This window comes from Stegastes partitus, unplaced genomic scaffold (assembly GCF_000690725.1).
Source record: "Stegastes partitus isolate 25-593 unplaced genomic scaffold, Stegastes_partitus-1.0.2 Scaffold1594, whole genome shotgun sequence".
NCBI classification, from domain to species: domain Eukaryota; kingdom Metazoa; phylum Chordata; class Actinopteri; family Pomacentridae; genus Stegastes; species Stegastes partitus.
Window position 1 is genome coordinate 80,581 of NW_007579325.1, and position 24,935 is coordinate 105,515.

General features: G+C 39.8%; 2 protein-coding genes across 3 annotated transcripts; one reads left to right on the forward strand and one right to left on the reverse strand.

Annotated features, from left to right (window-relative positions):
• Positions 1-1,286: 1,286 nt before the first annotated feature.
• lin54 (lin-54 DREAM MuvB core complex component) lies at positions 1,287-15,945 on the reverse strand. 2 transcript variants are annotated; one of them, XM_008300825.1, is made up of 14 exons: positions 15,835-15,945; positions 12,415-13,199; positions 10,039-10,150; positions 9,777-9,907; positions 8,562-8,717; positions 6,074-6,275; positions 5,900-5,973; positions 5,613-5,810; positions 5,421-5,512; positions 4,397-4,468; positions 3,729-3,831; positions 3,501-3,638; positions 3,187-3,389; positions 1,287-2,345 (listed from the first exon to the last, which is right to left on the reverse strand). In XM_008300825.1, the coding sequence occupies exons 2-14, from the start codon at positions 13,168-13,170 to the stop codon at positions 2,144-2,146; spliced, it is 2,439 nt and encodes an 812-aa protein (XP_008299047.1). In that variant the 5' UTR covers positions 13,171-13,199; positions 15,835-15,945; the 3' UTR covers positions 1,287-2,143. The 2 variants fall into 2 exon arrangements, with proteins under 2 accessions (XP_008299047.1, XP_008299048.1); XM_008300826.1 differs by lacking the exon at positions 15,835-15,945 and adding an exon at positions 15,631-15,791.
• Positions 15,946-18,163: 2,218 nt separating this feature from the next.
• Positions 18,164-23,749, forward strand: cops4 (COP9 constitutive photomorphogenic homolog subunit 4 (Arabidopsis)). Its single transcript, XM_008300827.1, has 10 exons — positions 18,164-18,285; positions 19,852-19,931; positions 20,034-20,185; positions 20,302-20,405; positions 20,487-20,640; positions 20,794-20,944; positions 21,064-21,234; positions 22,423-22,538; positions 22,692-22,776; positions 23,082-23,749. Exons 1-10 carry the CDS (start codon positions 18,212-18,214, stop codon positions 23,213-23,215), a joined length of 1,221 nt encoding a protein of 406 aa, XP_008299049.1. The 5' UTR covers positions 18,164-18,211; the 3' UTR covers positions 23,216-23,749.
• Positions 23,750-24,935: the final 1,186 nt, after the last annotated feature.

Sequence of the window (24,935 nt, forward strand, 5' to 3'; positions counted from 1 at the left end):
ACCATTTCGTATGTGAAAACATGCGTGATTGAGAGTGCAGCTGCTCGAGCCTCTCGAACACATATAATGTGCCTAAATCTGCAAGAAAAATAGGCAGCTACCGAGTTGTATCGTGGGTAATGTAGGTTCCAGCTCATGACAACAATATCCATCCATCCACCCTTCCATTATCTATACACCGCTTAACCCTCACTAGGGTCGCGGGGAGCTGGAGTCTATCCCAGCTGACTTAGGGTGAAGGCAGGGGACACCCTAGACAGGTCACCAGTCTATCACAGGGCTACACCTTCAAACAACCAACTTAGAAATGACACCAATATGGGGAATGAAATTCTATCTCTGGTTCTGCTGTGTTAATTTTGATCATTCAAAATCTTCCTCATGCATTATTACAGGAGTCTCAGGGACTTTTTTTTTTATTTATCTTCAAACAACATTAGGCTAGTGATCAACCAATAAGTGACAACTACTGAAGCACTTTGCCTAAGATTTCACTTTCGTGGCAGTGCTGCTGATAGACTTGCCTAATTATGTTTCTTTTTTGGGGTTTCATTATAGACCACTGTGCATTTTTTAAAAATAGCAATAGTACTGCCAGTTAATAAGGTAAATTCTTCTTCTTGTTGGTTGCTTGTCAAGCACACTGAACTGCATCAGATTTGTGTGAAAAGATTTTTTTAATGCTCAATATTTTTTTTTAAAAATGGACTCAAAAATCCATCTGTATTAGATGATGTTGTTTGGAGTCATAGGTAATAAAATGAAAACAAAACTGAGACGCTATACTAGAATGGTGGTGAGCAAACACTGTTTTCACTGAAGAGGAAGTGGAACTGGGCGCATGTAAGAAACTGTGGAGGAGCAAAAGTGAGCTAAATGAATTGCCGTAGGAGCTCTACTTCATGCCAACATAAAAAGATCTGCCACAGCATGAAAACCACTGGACTAATATTATGTAGGTCCCGCTCATGGCACCAAAACATAAACCTCTAAAGGTGTTCTGTGGTGTCAGACACCGGGATGTGGGCAAAGACTTCTTTGGGTCCTGTAGATTGCCGGGTGAGGCCTGAGGGGCTCGAGCTTGTTACTGCGTTTCCTGCAGATACTTCATCAGTTTGGACTCTGGAGAGTTTAGAGGCAACATCTTGGTCTCTTGGTTGTGTTTCTCAAGCTGTTCCTGAACAGTTTTTGCATTGTGGCTGCAAGGACGGTCCTGCTGCCATGAAGGGATTTGCCTGCTCACCTCTAGTTAGGAACAAATGTCAGGGACATCTCTAAACAAGTCATTATTTTTAAAGTCATTGTGTTTTTAATGTACAGTAAGCATGTGACTAATAAAACATGAGACAGCACCGGGAGAATCGTGTACCTCAGTTAGTGTAGCCATGTTTTCGCTATTCTGAGCAGTGCTATGTATTGTTTAGGGGTGTGTGTGTGTGTGTGTGTGTGTCTGTCTGTGTGTGAGTGCGTGAGACTGCATTCATCTTACAATTGCATTTAGGATTAAAGCAAAGATTGCCTCTACTTATTTTCATTGAAACAATTTAGCCTAGCCTTGGTTAATTAACAGGTTGCAGCACTATAAGCCACACAATATTAGCGCTCACAATGATTAACAATAAAAATAAATATCAAAAGATACATGTTCTGTTTGTCTACCGTAAGCACAAATATACTGATTACGTAAAAATTACAGGCATTTTTTTGAAAACCTCGAAATGAAAAAGAATAACAGGAAATCAGGGTAAAATGGAAGAACAAACAGCTTTGATAGGGCCTTGAAGGGAAGTGAAAGAATGCTTAAATTCCTGTTTAGCACGACCTCACTCAGTCTTTTCTGTGCATCACAACCAGGTGGACAAGTGTGATGATAACTTGAAAGGCAGCTCTGTCCATGTGTCCTTCAGTTAGGTGAACAGTGCAATCTGTTCCATGTTTATTATTCCAGCTGGCCTTTGCTTGCCTAAGGCGGGGGGATCTGTCTGCCTTCAGGTTATTGTTCTGCCTTCTGATGACGGAGAGAACCTGTTTCCATGCAGGACAGAAACTCCAGGGGTCCGAGACAGAGTGCAAAGAAATTCATGTGTCTCAGCGCCCCCAGCTGGGGAGGGTCAGAGGGCGGAGAGCGTCAGGAGAGCTTGGCCTAGCAGTTGATAGAGGCACAGTCTGCTTTAGCTTTCCCCGCCGAGCTGATTATCCTCATGAGACAGTGTCCGAACTCCTCCAGGATCAGCCTCTCTGCCTCTGCCTGAGGCTGATGAGTCTGTTCTGCCTTTTTGGCCTGTTCCAGCAAACACTCGCACGTCGCTTCTAAAACCTCCTTTGTTACAAACGTATACGGAAGCCTGTTGATAAAAGGAAAACAAGGTCTTAGTATGAGAACACATCATCCTTAATGCCATAAGTCGATGTTATCTATTTGCAGAGACGCTAAACAAGGCAGTTTCTGCTGTTTCACATTAACTTCTCAAGTCTGAACTGATTTTTTGTTCCCGTCACATGCTTCCCTCACATTTTTCACTGTATTTTAAGTCCTGCACATCTATAGAAACAGCCCAACCATGACTCCAAAAATGTCTTCTGTGCAGTATAACAAAGGGATAATGCCATAAATCATTAAAAACTACAAAAAAAAAAAAAAGTTTCACATCTTTGATTACTTATTTTACAAAAACAGAAAAAAACCCTACATAAACATGTACAACTTTTTTCCAAGTGGCCAAAGCTGTTACCAATACCGGTATAAAAAAAAAAAAAAAAAAAAAAAAAGAGAGAGAGACTGCACGTACTAGAGACATTTTACTGCTTACATTTTTCAGCGTCTACAAACTGCGTTTTTCACACGACTCTGCATATTAACTCTCGAACATCTCAACTCTGTAGGCCATGAGCCACATTTATCACGTTTGCTTTATTTTCCTCTCAGTCTCTCTAATTTGTTTCCATACTTGTCACCTGCATTAGAGCCAAACAGTCCCTGAATTTTTGTCACATGACTGGAATCACAGCTGAGCCACTCATGGCCTCTCAGTTTTCTTGAGGAGTGGAAAACATTATAATTTTTTTCAATCATTTATTATTAGTATTATTATTATTTTTACAATATCTTGTGCAGAGTATATATTTCTGGCAAATTAATAAAAGAGATGTAAAGTTCGTAGAAAAGTGTGAAAGTGTTTGGAGTACCTCCCGCCTCCACTTGAAATAACAGGCGTCGTCCTCATGAGCAGGTCTGAGATCTGTGAAGACAGTTTGGTTTTGGCTGCCGTCTGCTGCTGTACTCTCACTTCTGCTGCATCGGCCAGGTGCATCAGCGTCTTCCTCTCTGGGCTTTCCTCAAAGTTTTTGCAGCCAATGCATTTACAAATGGATGAGCACATGATCTTCGCCTATGAGGTGAAACAACGGAAAGAAATGAAAAACAAACAAATATATCACGGTCAAGTGACAAAGACAAAACAAAGTCATATTAAAGCATTACCAATAAAGGGAAAACCCACCTCGTAGCACTCGCAGTAGTTCTTCAAGCAGCCTGATCGTTTGCAGTTGCAGCCTTTACTGTGTCGACGGTCCGACTCTCCCTCTTTGCCTTTACCAATTTTAGGTTTGAAGGCCTCTGGATTTCGATCCAGACACGTCTGTGAAAACACATTTTCAACTTCATTCATCACCGCGTCTGACAGCAAGCTGCTCAGCCTAATAACTCACAAACTGAACTTGTACCTCACCTTTATGGCTTTGAGACGTTCTGTTTCGTGTTCAAGGTTATTGAAGCAGTTATTGCAGTTACAGTTATTGCAGAACTCTCCATTGGCAAAGCAGTCACAGTATCTAGAGGAAGACAAGCAGAGCTCTACTTAATTGAACTGCCTGAATATAAATGTGAGTTAGCAGCTTCGTGCCTCATCGTGGTCCCCAAACACAAACAGAAGAGGACTGATTCCATTTCTAAGATTATTTTGCTGCCAGTTCATAAAATATTTGGAATATGGCTGCCATGACAAACTATGCTCATTGCTGGTTAATCTGTACATTTTTTTCATGGATTAAAAAACAAATCTTTGGGGTCATAAAATGTCATAAAATAGTTGAAAATGTAGAAGTGGAAGCTGTGATACTAGTTGTCTGTCCAATGATGCAGGGGCCCAAATATTCAAGTTAATGTCATGAGACACAAAACAAACCAGCAAATACTCACATCTGAGGATCTGCAATAGGTCAGCTTTTGACATTTTTACTTAAAATTCAAGATTATTCAGATATTTAAAAACAACAAAAAGGTACCATTACAATTTACTTGTACATAAATAGAAAAACGAAAATAAACATGCATTAATGTCATGAAGCTTCATCAGACTGATACAAAACAGTTAGTTTTAATGGCAGTGATACTTACAGTTTGAGACACTGTGACTTGGTGCAGTTGCATGGTTTCCTTGGTCTCGAGGTTGTTTCTGCTGCTGACAAGCTGTAAACCAATAAATGATATCACTGAGATTAAAAGGAAATAAAAGAACATTCGACCAATCAGTTAATACAGTGTCAAAATCCCAGTTGTCATTTGTTTGTCTAATGTGCCCTTTGGCAGAATTACAGTGAGGTACATCCAGACTATTATGTTATACAGATTGGGCCGGCAAAGCAAGACTGGTTAGTCCTGTAACGCACCTTGCGCCTGGACGCAGTGTGGTGACTGTGCACAGGTATTTTTTTTGGCTACAACAACACAACTGTCACTCCTCTCCCAGCCTTCTCACTGCTTTAGGCTGCCTGTGACTTCTTCCTCTTCCCAGAAACAAAATTCACGTTGAAGGGTCACTGTTTTGACACAGTTTAAGAGATTCAGCCCTCATCACAGATGGTGCTCGACATGTTTACATAACAGGACCTTCAGGGATCGCTACAAGTGTTGGGGAAGCACAGGGAGCAGTGTTTGAAGCACAAAAAGACTGCTTGGACTAGGATGGTGTCCAAACATCTATATCGTGTACAGTTTTTGATTTTTGTAAGCAGAAGATCTCAGAGCTTTTTGATCAAACCCTGTAGACTGTTTCATACCGGTTTAGAAAAAAACAATTTCTAGTTGGTGTCTTAAGTAGTTTGCAAACAAATCAATGTAGAATTTAATTTAAAAATAACTGTATTATTCCAGTTTTTCCAAGTAGACGAGACAGTTTCTAATTTCTGTTTTAGTTTACAAGATTGTTCTAATCTACTTTTCATTTTTAGCTTTTTTTTGCACATAAACACATAAACAATGACCATTCAGTATTTTCACTTACTGTATATTCTTACTTTAAAAGTGCTTTAAACAGAATAGAAGTGATTCAGTTGGTCTGTCTGCAATACGTTATTTTTTTAATTATTTTTTTAAAAGCGCAAATTACAGAATTGCTTTGTTGGCTTCAACCCCTTCTTACCCATTCAGAGGCAACCTAGCCTGAGTCTGGATGCCAGTGGACGCAGGGAAACCAGAGCTGCTGGCAAGCGTTACAAATGGTGACTGCTGGAGCTATAAGACAGGCAGAAAACGCAACAGAAAAAGCTCAACACACTCATATAAAACAGTAGTCGATACATATACAGCACACCAGACAAAAAAACATCCTAACCTGTGTGACATATTGTGCTGGCACCACTGCATAGCCCACGTTGCCGCTTCCAGGAGCTGGTGCCAGGACAGTGCCTGGAGGTAGGTTGGTGAAGTTGGGCTGGATTTGGGGCAGTGGAGTTGCAGGCATGATCAGGCGTTGCTGGGTCTGAGTGGTGGTTACTACTTGTGCTGCTGATGTCAAGGGCTTAGGAGCCACCTGCAGGGAACACAATCCATTAATGCAGTTCAAGGGACATGTCACCGAAAGATCCATTTGAATGAACATGAACAGAAAGTCGAGGTTACCTGCTTCATGGTCGGTGGTGGGACGATTGGGACAGACATCCTGACTGCTCCTGTACTGACCACCATGGGTTTAGCTGTGGGACATTAAGCACCATAAGTCACCACAGAACATCCTCCCAGTGTGTCTTTACGAAACAACATGAAGGGCCCTCTGGGTTTGTTGGCAGGGCTTACCTGTCTGTAAGGAGCTGGTGCTGGGACCGCTGGGCTGCCCTGTGCTGCTCGCTGTGGTTGCTGTGACGAGGCGAACGTAGTGGAACCGGCTTCCTGGCACTTGAATCTGCTGCACATTCGGCTGGGTGGCCAGCGGGATGATGGTCTTAAACTGGGAACCACCAACTCCTCCCACAGCCACAGACTGCACAGGTTTAATACTCTGAAAGACAAAACATGACAGGAAGACATTTAACTTAAATGTAAAAACACACCAACAAAGCACATTGCAACTGATGCAGAAAATACTGTGATGAGAACACCAAATGCAAAGATATATTTTCAGTTGTTTTTTTATTTTTGCAGAAGTTAATTTACATTTATTTGTCTGTTTCCCAACAACTCAAACCTTTGTTATAAATGTAACATCCATAAAAGGCACGTTTATCCATCTGTTCTGGTCATATGGTCACTATTGGATATGCAATAAATAGGAGACAACAAGAGAGATTGAGAGGAAAATAAAACATACTTGATCAAAAAATTAAATGCAGCATGGCTCAAAAAATAGTGGACAGGTGAACCAGCTGTAGGCAAGTTGTTGGAAGACACATTCAGCATGGCGAAACATTTTTCTAGAGTTAATGTACAGGGTGGAGTGAAAAAGTTTGCAGAGGTTGTAAAAATGGTAGTAAAATATCTCAAGTATGTAAGAGCCACCATTTTCTCCAGCATTGTTAACATATGTTGGCACTTGAGAGAAAGTTGCACCTGCTGATTCCATTTTTTTCCAAGCAAATAATCAAAGAAGTCCAACTCTTTTTATTCTTTTCTGATTTATGGCATCATTTTTGAGGTTCCTTTACTCATAGCTGTCAATGTGTTGTTTTCATAGAGGTGCAGGACTTGGAAAATTGAGCCCACAGTGAGTAAATATGTGACAATATGTTTGTATAATTTATTTTATTTATACTGTATTTTGATCCTATTTTTTATTTTATTTTTTAAATGTATGGCATTAACACAGTACTGAGAGAGAAAAGTATTTTCGCTTCCTCTGTATGTCCTGGATATATATAAAGAAATTGACAATAAAAATGTTCTTTTGTATTCTATTCTATGCTATTCTATATGACCAAAAACTGCCCAGAAGCAGTTTGGGCTTAACGGGGATACAATGAAAAAAAAAATAAAAATAAGTAGAACAGATATCAGCTCTTCTTCCACTGGAGAAATTCATTGGTGATCTGTATCATAAATCTGACAAATTCAGGAGACTTTGAAAACCTTTGAATTACTTTTTGCAAAGACTGATATATTTGCTTATCCCTGGACGGCTAGTGCTGATTGTTTTATCTGTGTGTCTCACTTATTTTCCATTTTATTCCTGTACAATCTTATAGTCTTTAATTTCTCTATATTGGTATGGGGTTAGACTTTTCTAATTTGTGTGGATGTATTGCTAATGAAAACAAAGCCCCACCAAATTACTTAGCTTAGTGAGATCTATGTCATAAAACAATGAGTGCAAAGTGCAAAATATAGCAGGAAGACCAGATGGTTGTAAAATAAAACAAGCCCCTGTGAATCAAATTATTTTGTATTTGCTTTTCATTCAGAAAAATTTCTTTCAAGGGGTAAGAGTGCACACAAAATAATTTCTGTTTCGCAAATAGGTACAACTAGCATACATCCCACAATAAAGACACACTTTCAATTAGATGTCTTGCTGTCTTTACCAAAAAAAGAATAAAACAAAAGGTATCAAAACCTTAATAAGAGACACTAAAGCACACTGTATGACAGTCAGCTGTGACAGTTTTACCCTGCTACAGATGGCAGGAAGCAGCAGACACACAGCTGTCAGTGGTGTGACGAAACTCACAGGTGAAATCTAATTTTATGGCTGCCAACACATGACGGTTCAATATGCCTAAAGAGAGAATACAGTGACAAGAGTTTAGTGCTCAAACTAAACAGAGCTGTAATGATTGTTCAGTGAATTGATTAGCTGATCCCCCAAAAATTAACCAGCCATTACACTGTATAAAATTAATTGTAATCATTTTTAAGGGAAAAGAGACAGCAGTTCTCAGGATCCAGATTCTTTGTTGTGAGGATTTTATGCCATTTTTTTCTTCATGTGACAGTAAACCGAATATATTCAGACGTCACCACTTTCTGACATTTTAGACCAAATGATCAATGAGTTATTTGAGAAAATAAGTTACTGATGATTTGATACTAAAATTAGTTTCAGTTTCTCTGCTACTTTGAACTCATCATTAAAGTAAACATAGCTTTTTAAAATGTGCCACACCTATCAAGTTGACACACTGTGTGCAGTCTTGTTTTACATTAGAGGTGACAGTGTCCTCTGTAATGCCCAGAAAACTGTCAACTGAACAAAAGCATCCCCACACACTTCACTGTCGATACAGAACAACTCATCTCTTTCAAGTCCAGATGTGCATATCTCCAGCCGGCAAGTTCTGTGCTTTGATCTCACCTGTGCTGTAGTTTGGCTGGTGGCCACTTTGACTGGAGATGCAGATGTGGACTGCTGGACTGTGAGGATCTGTTGGCCAAGTGCTACATTGACGGGCAGCGCTACAGACTTCTGAGAGGCGTTGGAGGTCGGCGAAGCCACAGACACCACAGTCACCTGGCAGAAACCAACAAAAAGAACACAGATTTAGCAGTGCAACTGTCCCCAGGATAGGTCCGAGCAACCTAATGCCAAACTTCTGAAAATGTGACTGACAAGTTATGGACAACTCCAAGCCAGAATGTGGTGTCATGGAGCTATTGGATTGAAAAGGAAACACTCCCAACTTATCTAGGCAGCATAAAAACAGACATGGGGAGCTTTGGCTTTCACCTTTATTAACACGTCTCCAAAATGTTCACATCCTGACATGTCTTCATTTGTGAAATGCAACAGTTGCACCTGCACACAATGTTCCCAAAGGCTAACATTATCTTGTTTAGGCTAACTGCGGTTTGTCCTGGCTCAGAATAGTCCTCTGGGTGTTGACTACACCCAACAGTGAGCACAATTAGAAATGTGCATTAAAAATACTGAAATTGTATTATCTTATTTGACAGAAATATATGCATTTTCCTGCCATTTCTGTATATTTGATTTTGAAAATATCTATTCTGCATGAGTAAGTGAAACGCCAGTTAACAAGATTAGAAAAAATATTCCTAAAAATTCTCATTTCTTATTATTTTGACTCTTGAGCTGCATACAACCACTTTTAGAACGAAATAAATCCACCTATGCAGGAGAAACTCTGCTAACGCAGCAACAAAATCTTACAATATGAGCTGAGTGCTCTTTGTAACATCAGCAGGTTACTGTCATAACCATGCAGTCTGTCAAAATATAACACTGTGTGTGGCTGTGTGCAAAAAGCATCGAGTGTATAAGAGTGTAAGTTAAAATACTTTGACTTGATTTACTATTTTTGCTGTCAAAATTCCTGGAATTTCAATGGTATTAGAACCTACTACCAAACTTCTCGTGTTGTGGCATCCCTAGCAGCCAATATATCACTATTTTACAGACTACAAATGCCACTTAGACCCTGGTTCTGAGTGTATTTTTTGCCTCTCTCTCTTCCCTCCTCTCTGTGTTGCTGCCTGTTTATACATTAAACTGAACACAGTTAGGAAAACACTGCCTCAACAGAAATGAGGACCAGTCTGCAGAGCCTACCTTGCTGGGAGTCTTGAGGGGTGAAATAGCAATCTTCTTGCCAGGGATGCTTTGTATACTAGTGTTGTGTGGCTCAGAGAGAGTGATGGTCCTTGGGGGAATCCCTGGTGAACTCTGAGTCAGTACCCGTCCTAAGAGACGGAACAAGATGTGACAAAACATGGGTTACTCTGACAGCAGACAACGATAACTGCCTCCACCAACAAAAAAAGTCAGCACTGAGAAATAATCACAAAAACAGTAGTTATTTGAACAAACTTACCTGCAATTACAGGAGGAACTGATGTCTGCGGACTGAGACTTTTGCTGTTAACAGTTTTTGTGATGATAAACTTGATAGGTGCAGCTGAAGATGCTGGTGTTTTCTTGGCAATCTGAAAAGACATTCAGTAAAATCAATGTGCAATTCGTATAGTTGTTTTGCTGTGTTCTCTCCAGATGTACCGATGTTAACACCTGAGCTCTGGGTGCTCTCTTTACATTGAAATTGTTAAAAATAAAAGACAATAACAATATATAAAGAGGTTTTCTTTTCTTTTTTTATGACCACATACATCTAGCTTTCAGTGCTCTGACATACCAGCTCTGAAACAGTGACAGTTTCTAAAAGAAGTGCCATTTCTGTTCTACAATGTCTTTTCACTTATTTGCAGTTGGAAACGCTGATATCAAAACAGCTGCTTTTAACTCGTATCAGCCAATACGCCAGCCTTGCTGAGCTATTTTTCCTCACACCAAGTACTAATTGACTATCAGAGTTCCTTTATTTAAATCTAAAATATTCAAAGTAGTATAAATTACAGGGGTCATTCTTCTATAATATCTTCTTCTGTAATCCAGCATGAGGAAGTAGCAATTACTGTTAATCGTTCTTTATAAGCTTGTGCAAATTTTTATGACTTTAATGTCTTATCTGACTTGTACCTGATCCACTCCAGAATATGAATCAGTGCTGGTGACACTGATCCATCGCTCATTTTGTCTAATTGAGAATAACTTTTATTCAGAGAACATTTCTGAATATTCAGGGACTGATGTGTGGCTGAATAAATCATGGTTAAACAACAAACAGTGTCTGAGGGTCATTGTACATTTAAGATATTGGCATAAATGCAAATGCTTAAAATAGTCTGACATTTTAAAGAAATATTAGCAAGTGCAGGAGTGCAGCAAATAGAGGTGCAATGCTAAACTGATTAGTTGTCAACCAGTGAATTAATTTCCAACTATTCTGATAATGGATTGAGTAGTTTAAGTATTTTTTGAGCTTTCTTTGGCAAAACAACTAATTGATTAACTGGCATTGAAAAGAAGTGCAGCCTGCAGTCATCGTACCAACAGACAGGCGTTTAGACACAGAGAACTAAAGGGGCTTTAGCAAGTTCATAATGCAGTAGTCAGTATTACAGATTATTAACTTACTAATCTATTCATTGTATTAGCTTTAATTAATTGTACATACTCTCAGGTTTGTGATACGGCAAAATCTCCAGAATTTCTCAACTTAAATAACTATGGAGTACAACTGAACTATCCATTTGTTGTTTACTATTTGTACAGTTACCATCTTGCACAAAACTCTACAGGTAATTTCATAACACCTTGAGTACAAATATAAAGAAAAGTCAAAATAAACGGCTGACTTTGCTTTCATTTACTAAACTGACTAACCATTCTTCGCCTGTCTTCTGGTCACTCTACTTTTACTCATAGGTCACAAAGACACAGTGCAAAAGGTATTATCTCCCATTTGGCCACATTTAGGGCCGACGCCGATTATTGGTAATAAAGAAGATCGACAACTGATATCTAGAACCGTAATAAGTTTGCAACAAAGATGGAAGTTTACAATAACTCAAACTCCAACAAGAAACATTCACTGAAATTCTTTTGTGTATTTATATTTCACCTATGTTTGACTAAATCAGAGCTTTTTCAGTTATCCTTCAGTGTTATTACTCATGACTAGTAAGGAGTCAGTGCTGATGGCGAAACCTTTACAAAGATCACAGAGTGAAAACTACGCATAGAGAGGGACGACTGCATCGGAGCTAAAATATCGCAATTTTAAATTGCTTTATTTGATCAGGAATTGGCGGGAAAAAAATCGAACACTGGTAATTAGAAAAATGTTGAATATCAGATCCTAATCAAACCAATAATCGATGGATCCCTTGTCTTGTCATTTGCCCTCAAATCTTCTCCAAAACACTAACCTGTACTTTGAGACGAAGGAATGCAAACAAATTGTTGTTTCTTGACTTTCTTATCTCCCCATCAGGCAACTACTCAACCGAGCTGCATGTGTTCTGTACTGTTCAGACAGCAGAGTGACACTGTTTATTTGACTAACTGTTCTTAGGTGGTGATGTTTAATGTTACCTTATAATCAGGCATTAAAGCCTAAGTAAATGTTTACTTCAAGCAAAGGCCACAGAACATTTATCCACAGATGGCAGACACCAAAATCCAGCCAGTATAGTTTTTATTACAATGGCTTCTCCTTAAATAGTTTGTAACCAATTTATGTAGTCTTACTGCCAAAAACAAAAAAATCTGCAGTAGTAATTACTTTTACTTTAACACCAATATCCACTTGTCTAAATATTGCTGTATATCACAAATCCACCAGTGTTACCTGTACAGTCTTCAGCTGCTGGGCCTGTAATGTGGTCACCTGGTTGCCAGCACTCCCCACCACTGGCTTCAGCTCCGACCTCCCACCAATAGTTACCACTTTAAACTGTGGCGCTGGAGACTTGGTGTCTCCTGAAGTCTGTGAGACGCCAGGCTTGTTGCCTGTGTGGGGCAGCTGAAGCACTATAGGCTGCCCTGACTTTCCTATTGCTGTAACCAAAAGTTTCTGTCCCTCCTGCTTGATGACCTGGGGTGGAGTACCTGCAGACTTTGCTGCCTCGGTGGCTTGAGATGAGGCCACCTTATTGAGAATAATCTGGTGGTTTGCAGCAGAGATGGTGAACGGAGCCGTGAGCTTCTGTAGTCCACTAGTAGTGATACTAGTCCCAGTTACACTATCTGTAGTTTTAGTTGTGGCCGTGGAAGTAGACAAAACTGGTTTGAGGGCAAGAATGGTTGAGGATGCAGTGGAAATGGAGATAGGAAGCTGACTTCCAGGGCTGATGCTGAGTGTGGAGTCTGTAGCTGTGGGCGTGGGCAGAGTCTGAGTATGTTCTGTTGAAGATGCATCTGAACAAAGGCTCAAATTTTCTGAAGCCATTGGTGTATCCGTTTCCATTGGGACCGATGTGTCGTCGTTGGGCTCTGACTGGGCCATGGTGCCTTCAGGTTGGGAGTTAGGAACGTCCTCTATGGCCTCAGTATCCATGATCTCATCAGGAAGGAGGCTGTTCAGCTCTGGTGACACCACATCCATGCTTGCAAAGTCTCAGCTCTCTGTTAATCCTGAAAAAACAATACAATTACTTTTCATTGTCATCGTAAAGGGCAAACACTCACTTTTCAAATAAACACATAAGACGTAGATAAATAAGAATTATTTTCATGTTGTATTATTTTAATGAAAGGATTTAGAAGCATGCATTTACTGCACATAGTGCAGCATTGTGACTGAGGTACATATAAGGAAAAACGTCTGAAAATATACGGATTATGGTACACATAGTTGTAAACAAGGTTTGCAATTAGGATTGTACATATACAGTTTGAGCATTGAAGCTCAAGAGTCATATCACAGGAAAAAGTGATGTGAAATACTGCAAATTAACTCAAACACATCATTCTACAACTTTTTTTTGCTGCTTTAAAAAAAAGAGAACTTTCACAGCTCTCATTATCCATTATCGATCTACACGAAAAATCTGTCCATAGAACATAATTTACTCTGATTTGAGATTCTTTAATCTGCTGATTTTTTAAAGAAACTATATTTACAAGACACAGAGTTTTTCAACATGCATGCTCCATGTGCGCATAACAAACACTAAAAAGGAAGGAATATGAAAGTATTTTGGCTATCAATAGGATGATGTTAAACAAAACAGGTACTGTGTCTGCATAATCATGCAATTGTTGCAAAACTACTAATTTGCTTTAACTATTAACCTCAGTACCACAAAGCTCTGTATGACAAGTGCAACGCCCGAAAACCACTGAGCAAGATCAGGGTCACCACATTTAGCTACCAGCTGGAGTGAGGCTGGTTTATCTTATAGATTATTAGTGGTCATTTAATTTTTTTAACAAGAATTTTACTTAATAATAATAATTTGGGTGAGCAAGCCTTTAAATAGTCCAGGAGAGGAGATGCAGAGGGGAAAAGTTCCACCATAAAGTCCAATCTATTGCCTGGAGATGATTGACAAAACTTGCACTGAGCAGTGTTTTATACCCACAAATTGACTCCACTGAAGCTTTATAAAATATAATTTGAGTTCCATACCTATAAGTATCACAGTCTCTGTTTTCCTAATATCGGACAGTCTTTTCTACAAAACACAAAACAAACCACTGATTGCTAATTCACTGCTCTACATAATTAATACATATGCATAACTGAATAATAATGCAGTGTGACTGCAAAAGGCTTTGCAGGAAATGTAAACAAACAAGGCGGTTAAAGCTACCGAGTTAGCCTTGTATTCCCAGCAGAAATTCCCGGGTCGATATATTAACTTGCAATTGAGTTAATCACGTGAGAATTAATCAGTACAGAGGTGTGCATGAGTCACGTCTGACTTGTGCCGATTTTGACAGCAGCTGACAGCTGATGCTGGGCTAGCTAGGCCGCAGCGATCATCTCAGGCGTATCTTTGTCCTGCTGCACTCTGCTCAACAGTAATCCACCGAAACGCACATATGAACCCTACCCACCCCACACCACACACACACAGACACACACTCAGCCATCTGATCTGAGTGCTCCCACGACCCCAGGTGAAAGCAACCAGAAGAAACTGCGCTGAGCTGCACTTACTTTAATAAAAACCTTCACAGAAGTGTGAGAAAGAGTGAGAAAAAGCGACAAGCTGCGTGCTGGCTGCGTTACTATTTCAGGCCGGGGTTGGATTTCGAAAGATCCGCCATTTTTACCTCGTCATCAGCTCGGTTAGCTCCCCGGCTAACGCTGAGCTATGCTGTATGCATTTAACATTATTCACACAAAGCTTTGAGAAACACTCAACCGCAGCAATTCAACGCAAAACAGCGCAGCGACACGAAACCTGAAGCTCAGACTTGTTGTTAACTGTGTGCTACAAGCAAGTAACAAACTCTTTTCGCTGAGTGACAACGTAAACAATGCTAGCTTTCAATAATGCCTCCTGTCACTTGAGATATTCACCGGATTGTAACAGTTTAGCGACACAATGCAGTTAGAGCAGTTGCAAATATACATATGGATCACCCTAAAGGCGTGTGTAGCATAGCCTGTGCTTGGGGGCTATAGTTAGCTTGGCCTAAGCAGTTATAAATAACACATTTTAGTTCAACATTTTAGTCAGGTAAGTCCTATTTTTAACCCAGGCACGTCAAAATCCGTGTAGAAACGCAGGGAAACAAACAAATACAGCAAAGTTGAGAGATTTGCAGTGAGGTAATACTGACACAGTTATTTTTTTTTTTAAAGCGAACAGCTGATTTGTCTTGTATAATTTTTGTCAACATTCAAATAAGAAACAACTATTTTAGTGCTTTGCCAGCCCGTCAAAACAACTCAGTGTCCGGCTAAGTTAGCTTTTACTTTTTCGGAAGCTGTAAGTTAACTTCGGTTCTCATTATATATACATCATATGGGATCACATAAGTTGCCTGCTTTATACGTAAAGTAGAATATTTATCCTGTAGATGCCCTGTTTCTCACGGGGTATACCCTTACCCATCGTTATCGTCCTCATCAGCAGCCTCATCAGCAGCCAGCGGCCAGGACAACTGTACTAGCAAACTTGCTGAGCTTGCTAACGCCGAGCTAGCTAGCACAACATTGTATTTCTCAACACTGAACACGTTCCTAAGTGAGCGGCTTTCTACTGGATACAGTGTGGTTGGACGCTAGCGTGGGCCGATGCGTAGTCGTGCTTACCCGAGGTTTTTATGCTGGCCAGCGTTTCCAGATAAAACGAGGAAAGGAAAAAGCGATTGTTCAAAATACCGCGCCGAGCGCCATTCCTCCCTGACATTTCACAGGCCGGCCACGCCCTCCGCGGCCTACGTCACGGGAACGTAACACTTAAAGGGGCCGTGCAAGTTTCTGTGCACAATCATAATACAGCAGTTTGGATAAAGTTAATTAAAAATAATTTTTGTTAAATTATGTTTAGGCAAAATGCTACGCTTATCAATTATTGACTGCATTTTAATTTAATAAGTACATTTCAGTAAGCTCTACAGAAAGTCCAAATGCATAGAATCATCTTCAGTCAGAAGGAGTCTGCAAAATGACATGATGGGGCACAAACAACAATCTTACACTGAACATCATAAAATGAAAGCACTTATCAATGACTTCAAGAGACACTGAGGACCTCTCTTCCTTTAAAATCATAGGAGGGCTTCTCAGGGACCCATATCAAAGAGGTCCTCACCTCAAAAGTCAGTTCCACTGCTTTACTCAAAAAGGCTCAACAGCAGCTCTGTCCTGTTTAAGTACACTTAGAAAAACATCAAACTGTAGGCAAGAAATCAAGAAACATCTCCAGAGAGTCATAAACACTTGACTCATCCTTTTTAAGGATGAAACTCACCCCTGCCATCACCTCTTCTCTCTATTGTCATCTAGAAGGCACAACAGAGCCACCACCTCAGTATCATTATAACATTTAATAAAATAATAAAAGACAATACACATGTGTCAGGACCTTTTCTTCAGCTTGCTGACTTTCATACAGTCCAAACCACAACACTACAGCTTGATTCTGTTGCCTGCACTTGACCAACCAAAAATTAGTGGAAACACACTTGCAGTATTTAGGAGGCATAGAATGAGCCCTAGTAGTAGTGGTTGTCCTAAAATGATGCTACAGACCGTGTGCTACTTTGACAATCAACCCCTGATTGAGACAAGCAGACAAGCAGCTGCTCCAGGCTTGTCACAGGAGTTACTATTGGAAATCATATTTTCTGTGACAGCTCAGACTGTTTAGAAGACATTGCATACTCTCTACGGACAGTGTTCAAGAAAAACCTCTTTGGGACAAACTGCAAGTTTGAACTTTGCAAAAAATAGTCTGGTGAACACTGGGACCACATTCTTCGGTCAGATTTGACCAAAATACATTATTTCACTCAGGTGGGGTCCAGCAGGTTTAGCTTGAAACTGGCCACGACTACCACAGTGGAAGCATAGTCCTGACAATGAAGCATGAAGGTGGTAGAGTGATGATGTGGGACTGTACAAGTGCAAAAGGTGTTGGGGAGATGATATGTATAGATGGCACCATGAATGTCTGTATATATATTAAACTTCTACTGAATTGATGATGTGGCCCTGCGATAGACTGGCAACCTGTCCAGAGTGTCCCCTGTCTTCACCTTAAGTCAGCTGGGATAGACTCCAGCCATGATAAAGATGCAAAGCACGGAATCACAGTAGAGTTTCTAAAGAACAAAGTAAAAACAATGTCCAAGTATGCCAACTGACCAATATAGCACATTTGATGTATTTTAAAGAGAAAGGTAGAGCAGCACAACCATGTCAGCAAGGAAAAGCTGAAAAAAACTTAATCCATACAGCCTTATGATTGAAAAAGTTTAGAAGTCATCAAAAAAAATTTAAAAAAAAATTTAAAAAATGGGGCAGAGACGATCTGCAATTATTATTGCAGAGAGAAAACTTTTTTATATACCAAATGCAGGGCCACAGCCTATCCAGAACTAAAGAAAGAAACTGATTTCAGTGTTTTTTTTTTTTTAGCAGTCTTAATGCACATTATCTGAAAGTAAATAACATTGTACTTGCTAATAATATTATCATTTTCCTACTTTTTTTTTTTTTTTGCATTCTTTAGCCACCAATTGTCAATCGTGAATTTTGTCTCAAAATTTCTCGCAAGGTTCCATTTCAATCAATGCCTCAATTATCCAACATTTCACTTAAAATTAAAGTTTGAAGAAAACGTCTATAAATAGAAAACAAGTTTGTGTATCAGAACTGTTTTTCTTCTGTTCTGTCCCTGTAATCAGGTGGCATGACCACAGATTATCTATTACCTTTGTATATAAAACTCTGCATAAAGTCGTTCAAACCTGCAGCACCTATACTACTACTAATACTAATACTAATACTAATACTAACACTAACAACTGACTTTGGCTGTGCGCGCCCCCAGCAGCGAGAGCGCGCTTCACTTTTGGAGGACCACCGCGCTCCGCGCTGTGACCGCGCTCCGGGGCTCTGTCTGAAGGCTCGCCCTCTCTTGGCGGAGGAAGCCGGTGTTGTTGACACTTCGACACAAACGACAATGGCGACCGAAGTGAGGCAGGAGCTGGCACAGCTGATGAATTCAAGTGGATCTCACAAAGATCTCGCTGCCAAGTAAGTAGCGCTGCTTGTATATAAACACATAATAAGCACAAGCTGTTATAGTTTAGGAAGTAAACGCCGCAGTAACTGTTAGCTAGCAGCGAGGTAACTGTGATGGACCAAGCTAAGCTAACGTAAGCCAACTAGCTGCATTAGCCATACATTCAGCTAACCGAGGCAGATAAGCGATCTGTCACAGCATTTTAATTGTAAAATTCTCGTTTTAACTGTGACTCTAAGTCCAAGAGACATAACGGAGAGGCTACCCAACGTTAACAGTTTATTGTATCATATTAGCTAACTAGTTGCTATCTCAAAGCTAACAAACTGCTCTTTAGCTGCACAGTTGGTGCTGGGAACATCATAACTTTCGGAGTTTCAACAACTCAAGAGCAGTGACATAATATGTGACAAGAAATTTAGAATGTACAAAGGCCAACTATTAGCACGCTTTGTCTCACAGAGACACAAATCTTCAATCACTAGCCGCGTTGTGTGTTTGTGTACAGTTAACACAAAGCCCCTTAGAAGGAACATAAAGCAAAAGCACAGCCCTGCAGGAATGCTGCTTTTGTCAAGCTGATGCATTTTCAGTTTTTGTGGACATTATCATAAACGTTATAATTTCAGTTTATGTTTGTTATTAAGGTCGGTTGTGGTGGTAGAATAGACTGCATTATCTTGAGGGGTATTTCTAATATTGCCCTCTCTCATGTATGTGAATCGGTTGAGAGGTACAGCTATTTATTAATTAGCTGTCAACTTTTAAATCAATCGCAAACTATTATGATAAGTGATTAATCAGTTTGAATATTTTTTTGTTTGGTTTTAGCTTCTTGTATCTAAATACGTATTGGATTCTTTCCTCCTCTATGATATTAATCTGAGTATCTTTGGGGTGTGAACAAAATAAGACATTTGTAGATGTCACATTGGACTTTGGAAAACACTGATCAATGTTTTTCACCATGTTGTGACATTTTCTAGATCAAACAAGTAATCTGTTATTCATGAAGGTGACATTGTAAATCATCGTTAGTTGACGCCATAGCACAAGTGTGCTATTCGCTCCACAGATGTTCTGAATAAAGACAGTGCTTGATGACTGTACTGCATGTGCTAAATGATAATGGCAAGTGCTGCTGATGTGTAAACTGAGAGTCTGTCTGTACAATCCTATTTGTACCTAGATGTGCAGACACCTGGAACACAATCTGTTCATGTCCATGTTTTGTAAAGTGTCTTTGTATTTTCATTACTAATTCTTTAACCAACAGTGACATGCTGGATTTTCAGTAAGATGCAAAGCACCTCCCAGACACTAAAAGATTGTACATCACTCCGTTACACTAAAAACACCAGATGTGTAAATCAACAACCGCAGCAACACACTGATTTATAGTGACACGTGTATCAGTCATGTTGCAATTTAAACAGATTGTGTTTTACCTGTGTAGTGGACACATGAGTGATCCGCCAATCACAAAACACAGATGATACAGAGCTAGAAATGACTGTACTGACTGTGTGTATCAGTTTTGATTTTGTGTAGTTTCTAACCAGTGAAATCTTTTGTAGATATCGACAAATTTTGGAGAAGGCCATTCAGTTTACAGATGCAGATCAACTGGAGTCCTTGAAGGCCTTTGTTGAAGCAAGTATGCTGTGTCTGCTTTCTTCTGTGATCAACATACTCTATATGTATAGTGCATTTGGATGGAAACAGGATATCTTACTTCTAATATTTTACACTTTTGCAGTGGTCAATGAAAATGTCAGCCTTGTCATCTCGAGACAGCTGCTCACTGATTTCTGCACACATCTGCCCAACCTACCTGACGCCACAGCTAAAGCGGTTTATCACTTCACTTTGGAGAAGATTCAGCCGAGAGTCATCTCCTTTGAGGAACAGGTGAATCCATCACACTCTCACATAGTCCTAATGGAGATTTGTTGATCTCTCAGTCAGTTAAGATTGAGTATTATCATTGCAGTGCACAGCTAAACAATGTTCTTACACGTCTTCAGGTAGCCTCAATCAGACAGCACTTAGCAACCATTTATGAAAAAGAGGGAGACTGGAGAAACGCTGCCCAGGTTTTAGTTGGCATTCCCCTGGAAACAGGACAGAAGTAAGTAAGCTATTTGCACAAGTCATATCTTAATTGTGTGAGATCTCCATGTCTTTAAATGCTTTTTTCTCCCCCTTGTAGACAATATAACGTTGACTATAAGTTGGATACATACCTGAAAATTGCCCGACTCTACTTAGAAGATGATGACCCTGTCCAGGCAGAGGCCTACATCAACAGAGCCTCATTGCTTCAGAATGAGTCCTCCAACGAACAGCTGCAGATACACTATAAGGTACATGATTCCTTCATGGTTTCGTAGCCGCATGCTTTTATCTGTTGCTGATGTTGCTCACAATTGAAAGCCCATAGAGATAGTATAGAAACATTGCAATATAGTATCACTAGTGTTGTGGATAAGTGCTTAATGCTGCTCTCTCTCTCTTAGGTGTGCTATGCCAGAGTCCTAGACTTCAGGAGGAAGTTCATTGAAGCTGCACAAAGATACAACGAGCTATCCTATAAGTCAATTGTCCATGAAAGTGAACGCCTGGAGGCACTGAAACATGCCCTGAACTGCACCATACTGGCCTCTGCAGGTAACACCAGGACTGATGTGAATATATTTGAAAAAATAATCCAAATGAAAAAAACAAAAAACAAACGTGTGTCAATTTTTTTCCTCATGTATCATTAAAAAAAATGTCATTTATTTCAGGACAACAGCGGTCCCGTATGCTGGCCACTCTCTTTAAGGATGAGCGCTGTCAGCAGCTGGCTGCTTATGGCATTCTGGAGAAGATGTACCTGGACCGCATCATCCGAGGAAACCAGCTGCAGGAGTTTGCTGCCATGTTGATGCCTCACCAGAAAGCCACCACAGCGGACGGTAAGTCACGATAATTGGCTTTACACAGCACATCTGGAGCGACATGGCTCTTATATGACACTTCAAAGCAGATATTTTTAACTGAGCTTTCTTCTTTTGCCACCTACGATAATATATGTAATTGAAATAATGCTTTCTTGCCTTTTAATTTGACTCATATTTACTGTTTTTGCTTTAACTTCCATTTTATCCTGTTTTTATTTTGCATTTTATTTTCAATGTTAAAGCACTTTGAGCTGCATGTGTTGCATGACAGATGAAAAGTAATACCATTAATCTGGTGATGATGGACAAATTCACAAAGTTTGTGAATCCAGTGTGTTTACAGCACATGCTCAGTGAATGAAGGCCCATGCTTTTGATTTATTAGAGCTGTGGTTGTGCATAGATTAGCAGGCAATTGTTTATGCCTTGAATGTTGATGATGTAGGAGTAATAGGTGCTATTTTTAGTGACTAAAATTAGCCAACGTCCATTGTAGCTTGTGTATTTTTGCTGTTTCCCAACACTAGTCTATGGCAGATTGTCTGTGAGAAAAAAAAAAAACTTGCAAGCCTATTGAAAAAAATACAAGATGACAAGTGTCCTAAAGGATATTTAATACAGCACAGGCAAGCATGGCAAGGACATATTTGGGAGCTGCTGATAAGGCTTTACAGAAATCTGATAAATTCTGACTTGGCAACCTGCACAAAATGCACTGATTAAAGCCAGAAGTAGCACATGTGTTCTGGCAAATGCTTACATTGAGCTGTGTGAATATGTGGCAAACCTTACAGCCTAATGCAGGACTAGCTGGGACTGAGTGTTACAGAATATGAGAAACAACATGGTTAAAATTTGTAGATTTAAAATAAACACAATTGATTTGTTTAAACCTTTCATATAATCAGAGGTCACAATAAACATGAAACATTTGATTCACTGATTCAACAGCTAATATTGACATCATTGCCTGGAACCACCCAGTTTTTTCAAGATGAACGCATGAATAAGCCCAGAAAGGGAGGAGCCATGACTGGTATAATTAGTGGATACAGTTTTAAAGTGGCAAACTTAAATTCTACTTCAAAAAAATTCTATGACCTTTGTTTTATCATTCATGTGGCCAGAAACAAATTAAACTTTCTTGATGAAAGTTGGAGGAAAAGGCAAATAAACAGCTCTTTCTCGCTACCTCCGTTACAGGCTCCAGCATCCTTGACAGAGCAGTGATTGAACACAACCTCCTCTCTGCTAGTAAACTGTACAACAACATCACTTTTGAAGAACTAGGAGCATTGTTGGAAATCCCTCCAGCAAAGGTGAGACATGCGTTTGGATTAGTGGACTGCTTAAACGTCCAAACTGCTTTATGAAGGAATTAGTTGCAACTAAATAGTTTTATAGTTTATGTTAAAAAAGAAGAAGTTTTCCAAGTTGTGTGTGTAGATCCTCATTTGTGTATTTGTCTTTAGGCTGAAAAGATTGCTTCCCAGATGATCACTGAAGGACGCATGAATGGCTTCATCGACCAGATAGACGGCATCGTACACTTTGAAAGTGAGTGGTGATGCCTGACGTGTTTGGTTCTGTATTTTATGTAGACTAGACTGAGAGCAGGTAGAGAGCAATGGTCTGGTCAGAGACGCCAAATGATGCAAAATTTGTTGATTTGATTTTGTTCACCTCAACCAAAGAATGTCATGCACGTCTGCAGCCAAAAGGGGGCAGCCTCCTCAAACTGACCTGTAAAGATTATGCTCTTAAAGCAGGCTTCAACATGGCTGCTGTGCAAAGTTTAAATAGTCATTCACATGTCATAAAACTATAATGAGTCTTCTAATCTCTTCTTTTCACTCTGGCAGCCCGTGAACCCCTTCCCACCTGGGACAAACAGATCCAATCTTTATGTTTCCAAGTCAACAACCTCCTAGAGAAGATCCGTCAGGCTGCTCCAGAGTGGGCCGCACAGGCTATGGAAGCCCAGATGACCCAGTAAACATCTTCACCCTTCCCAGCCAAAAAAATGCCGCAAAACTGCTCCACTTAGCTCACCCTGAAGTTTTGTCTTCCTGCTTAGAAAAACATCACCACTGCAGTCTCAGTAATGGAAGCGACCAAGGAGCACCCTCTGGTATCACCACCACTCATCTGAGACGTTTCTCTTTTGGCTACATTTTTTTAAAGAGCCCAGTTTAATTACTTTTGCTCATTGTTTGCCAATATTTCCACTCTGTGTTTGGCATATATATAATCACCAGACTGTGCTGTAAATGTACCTTTAGGTGTGACTTTACATTGTTTACATGCTGAAAATCTGGACATGGTTACTCAGATAGTTGACGTATAATTGGGTCAAAAAGAAGACGCATACCACTGGTATATTTAAACTTTTTGTGCTCCAGCACGTTCTCCTGTTTTTAACTTAATAACAGCAATATCTGTCAAATGGTTCTTGATTCATTGCGTCATGTAAGCCTGTCGGCCCACACTTCAGCCAAGAAAATTAAATTTAAAGCTGAGAGAAACTGTTCAGCTTCATTGTCATTGTGTCAATACACAGTTCACATCGACATTTATGGGACAAAGTCATTAAAATGTTCTTTTTGAGTTCGTTTCAACTTCTCAGCAGCGTCGACTGGGATGTTCACTCTCGATGCATGTGAGTGAAGAATTCTGTGTTTTCTTTCTTTCTGGAACTCTAAACGGAAATATTGCTAATTTTAGAAATGTACACAACCCTTAATTACTTTTATATAGATGCTAAATGATGAAGGCTGTGTCTGAAATCACTCCCCTGTTCACTCTTTGCCTATATATTGAGTAGCAAAGTCATACTACAGATATTTATCGCAATGATTTTTAATCGTCACTCACAGCTGCCCAGTGATAGCTGCTGCAAGGGACTGTTAGCAGAAAACCGTGCATGCTCTCGTTCCAGTGTTCGGACTATATTACTGATACACATGAATTTAGGTAAATAGAAAGGCACCCAGTCAGTGTTGTTCACTGTACAGTGAGCAGGGAGTGATTTCAGATACACAAGAGTCTGCAGCATCTTAGCAGCCGGAAGGAAATGTGAAGCTTCATATAGTTTAATTCTACAGCAGTAGTTTGCAGCTTTATTGTCACGGGTTGTGGAAATAGAACCTGTGAAGCAAACAATAAACTGACATGTTTTTGTCCTGTTAGCTTTCACCCATTGATACAACAAAAGAAAAATAAAAATAAAAGATGAATCCAGTTGTGGTCCACAAGGAAAAGTCATGAATCATGAATAGTCTGGAGGGTCAGCACCTTATAAAATCAGATGTAACAAGAAAAGTAGTATAAAATAGGTGTCACAGCAAAAACAGATGAAACTAGCACCAGATTTACTTAAGAAACAACTTGAGGAAAACACAACGGAATACCTCTTCTGCTTTAAATGGAAATATTTTTATTAAAAAAAATTTTCACAAAAGAAGTTGATTAGTGTTCAACTAAAGTAAATGCTCTACTGCCAGGGTGGTGGCTGTGTCCAACACCTGCTGCCGTCATGTCTACAGTCACGTAGTTACATGAAGTTAATGACAGTTGTGAGCAGTCAAAGTCAACAGTTGTCTCCACATCCTACTGACTGCTCAGGAAAAAGAATTAAAATTCAATTACAGGTAGCAACAGCAATTTATGATGCTGTCCTCCGCTTCCAGCTGACGAATGTTTAACTGACTCCAGGA

Bases quoted from the DNA above. Each gene is read 5' to 3' on its own strand.
- lin54 (XM_008300825.1), bottom strand. From the start codon at position 13,170: ATGGATGTGGTGTCACCAGAGCTGAACAGCCTCCTTCCTGATGAGATC. The intron at 5,513-5,612 runs GTTAGGATGTTT...CCTGTCTTATAG, and splicing joins CAGCACAATATGTCACACAG to CTCCAGCAGTCACCATTTGT. The intron at 3,832-4,396 runs GTAAGTATCACT...GTCTTCCTCTAG, and splicing joins AAGTCACAGTGTCTCAAACT to ATACTGTGACTGCTTTGCCA.
- cops4 (XM_008300827.1), top strand. From the start codon at position 18,212: ATGGCGACCGAAGTGAGGCAGGAGCTGGCACAGCTGATGAATTCAAGT. The intron at 20,945-21,063 runs GTAACACCAGGA...CATTTATTTCAG, and splicing joins CACCATACTGGCCTCTGCAG to GACAACAGCGGTCCCGTATG. The intron at 21,235-22,422 runs GTAAGTCACGAT...CCTCCGTTACAG, and splicing joins GAAAGCCACCACAGCGGACG to GCTCCAGCATCCTTGACAGA.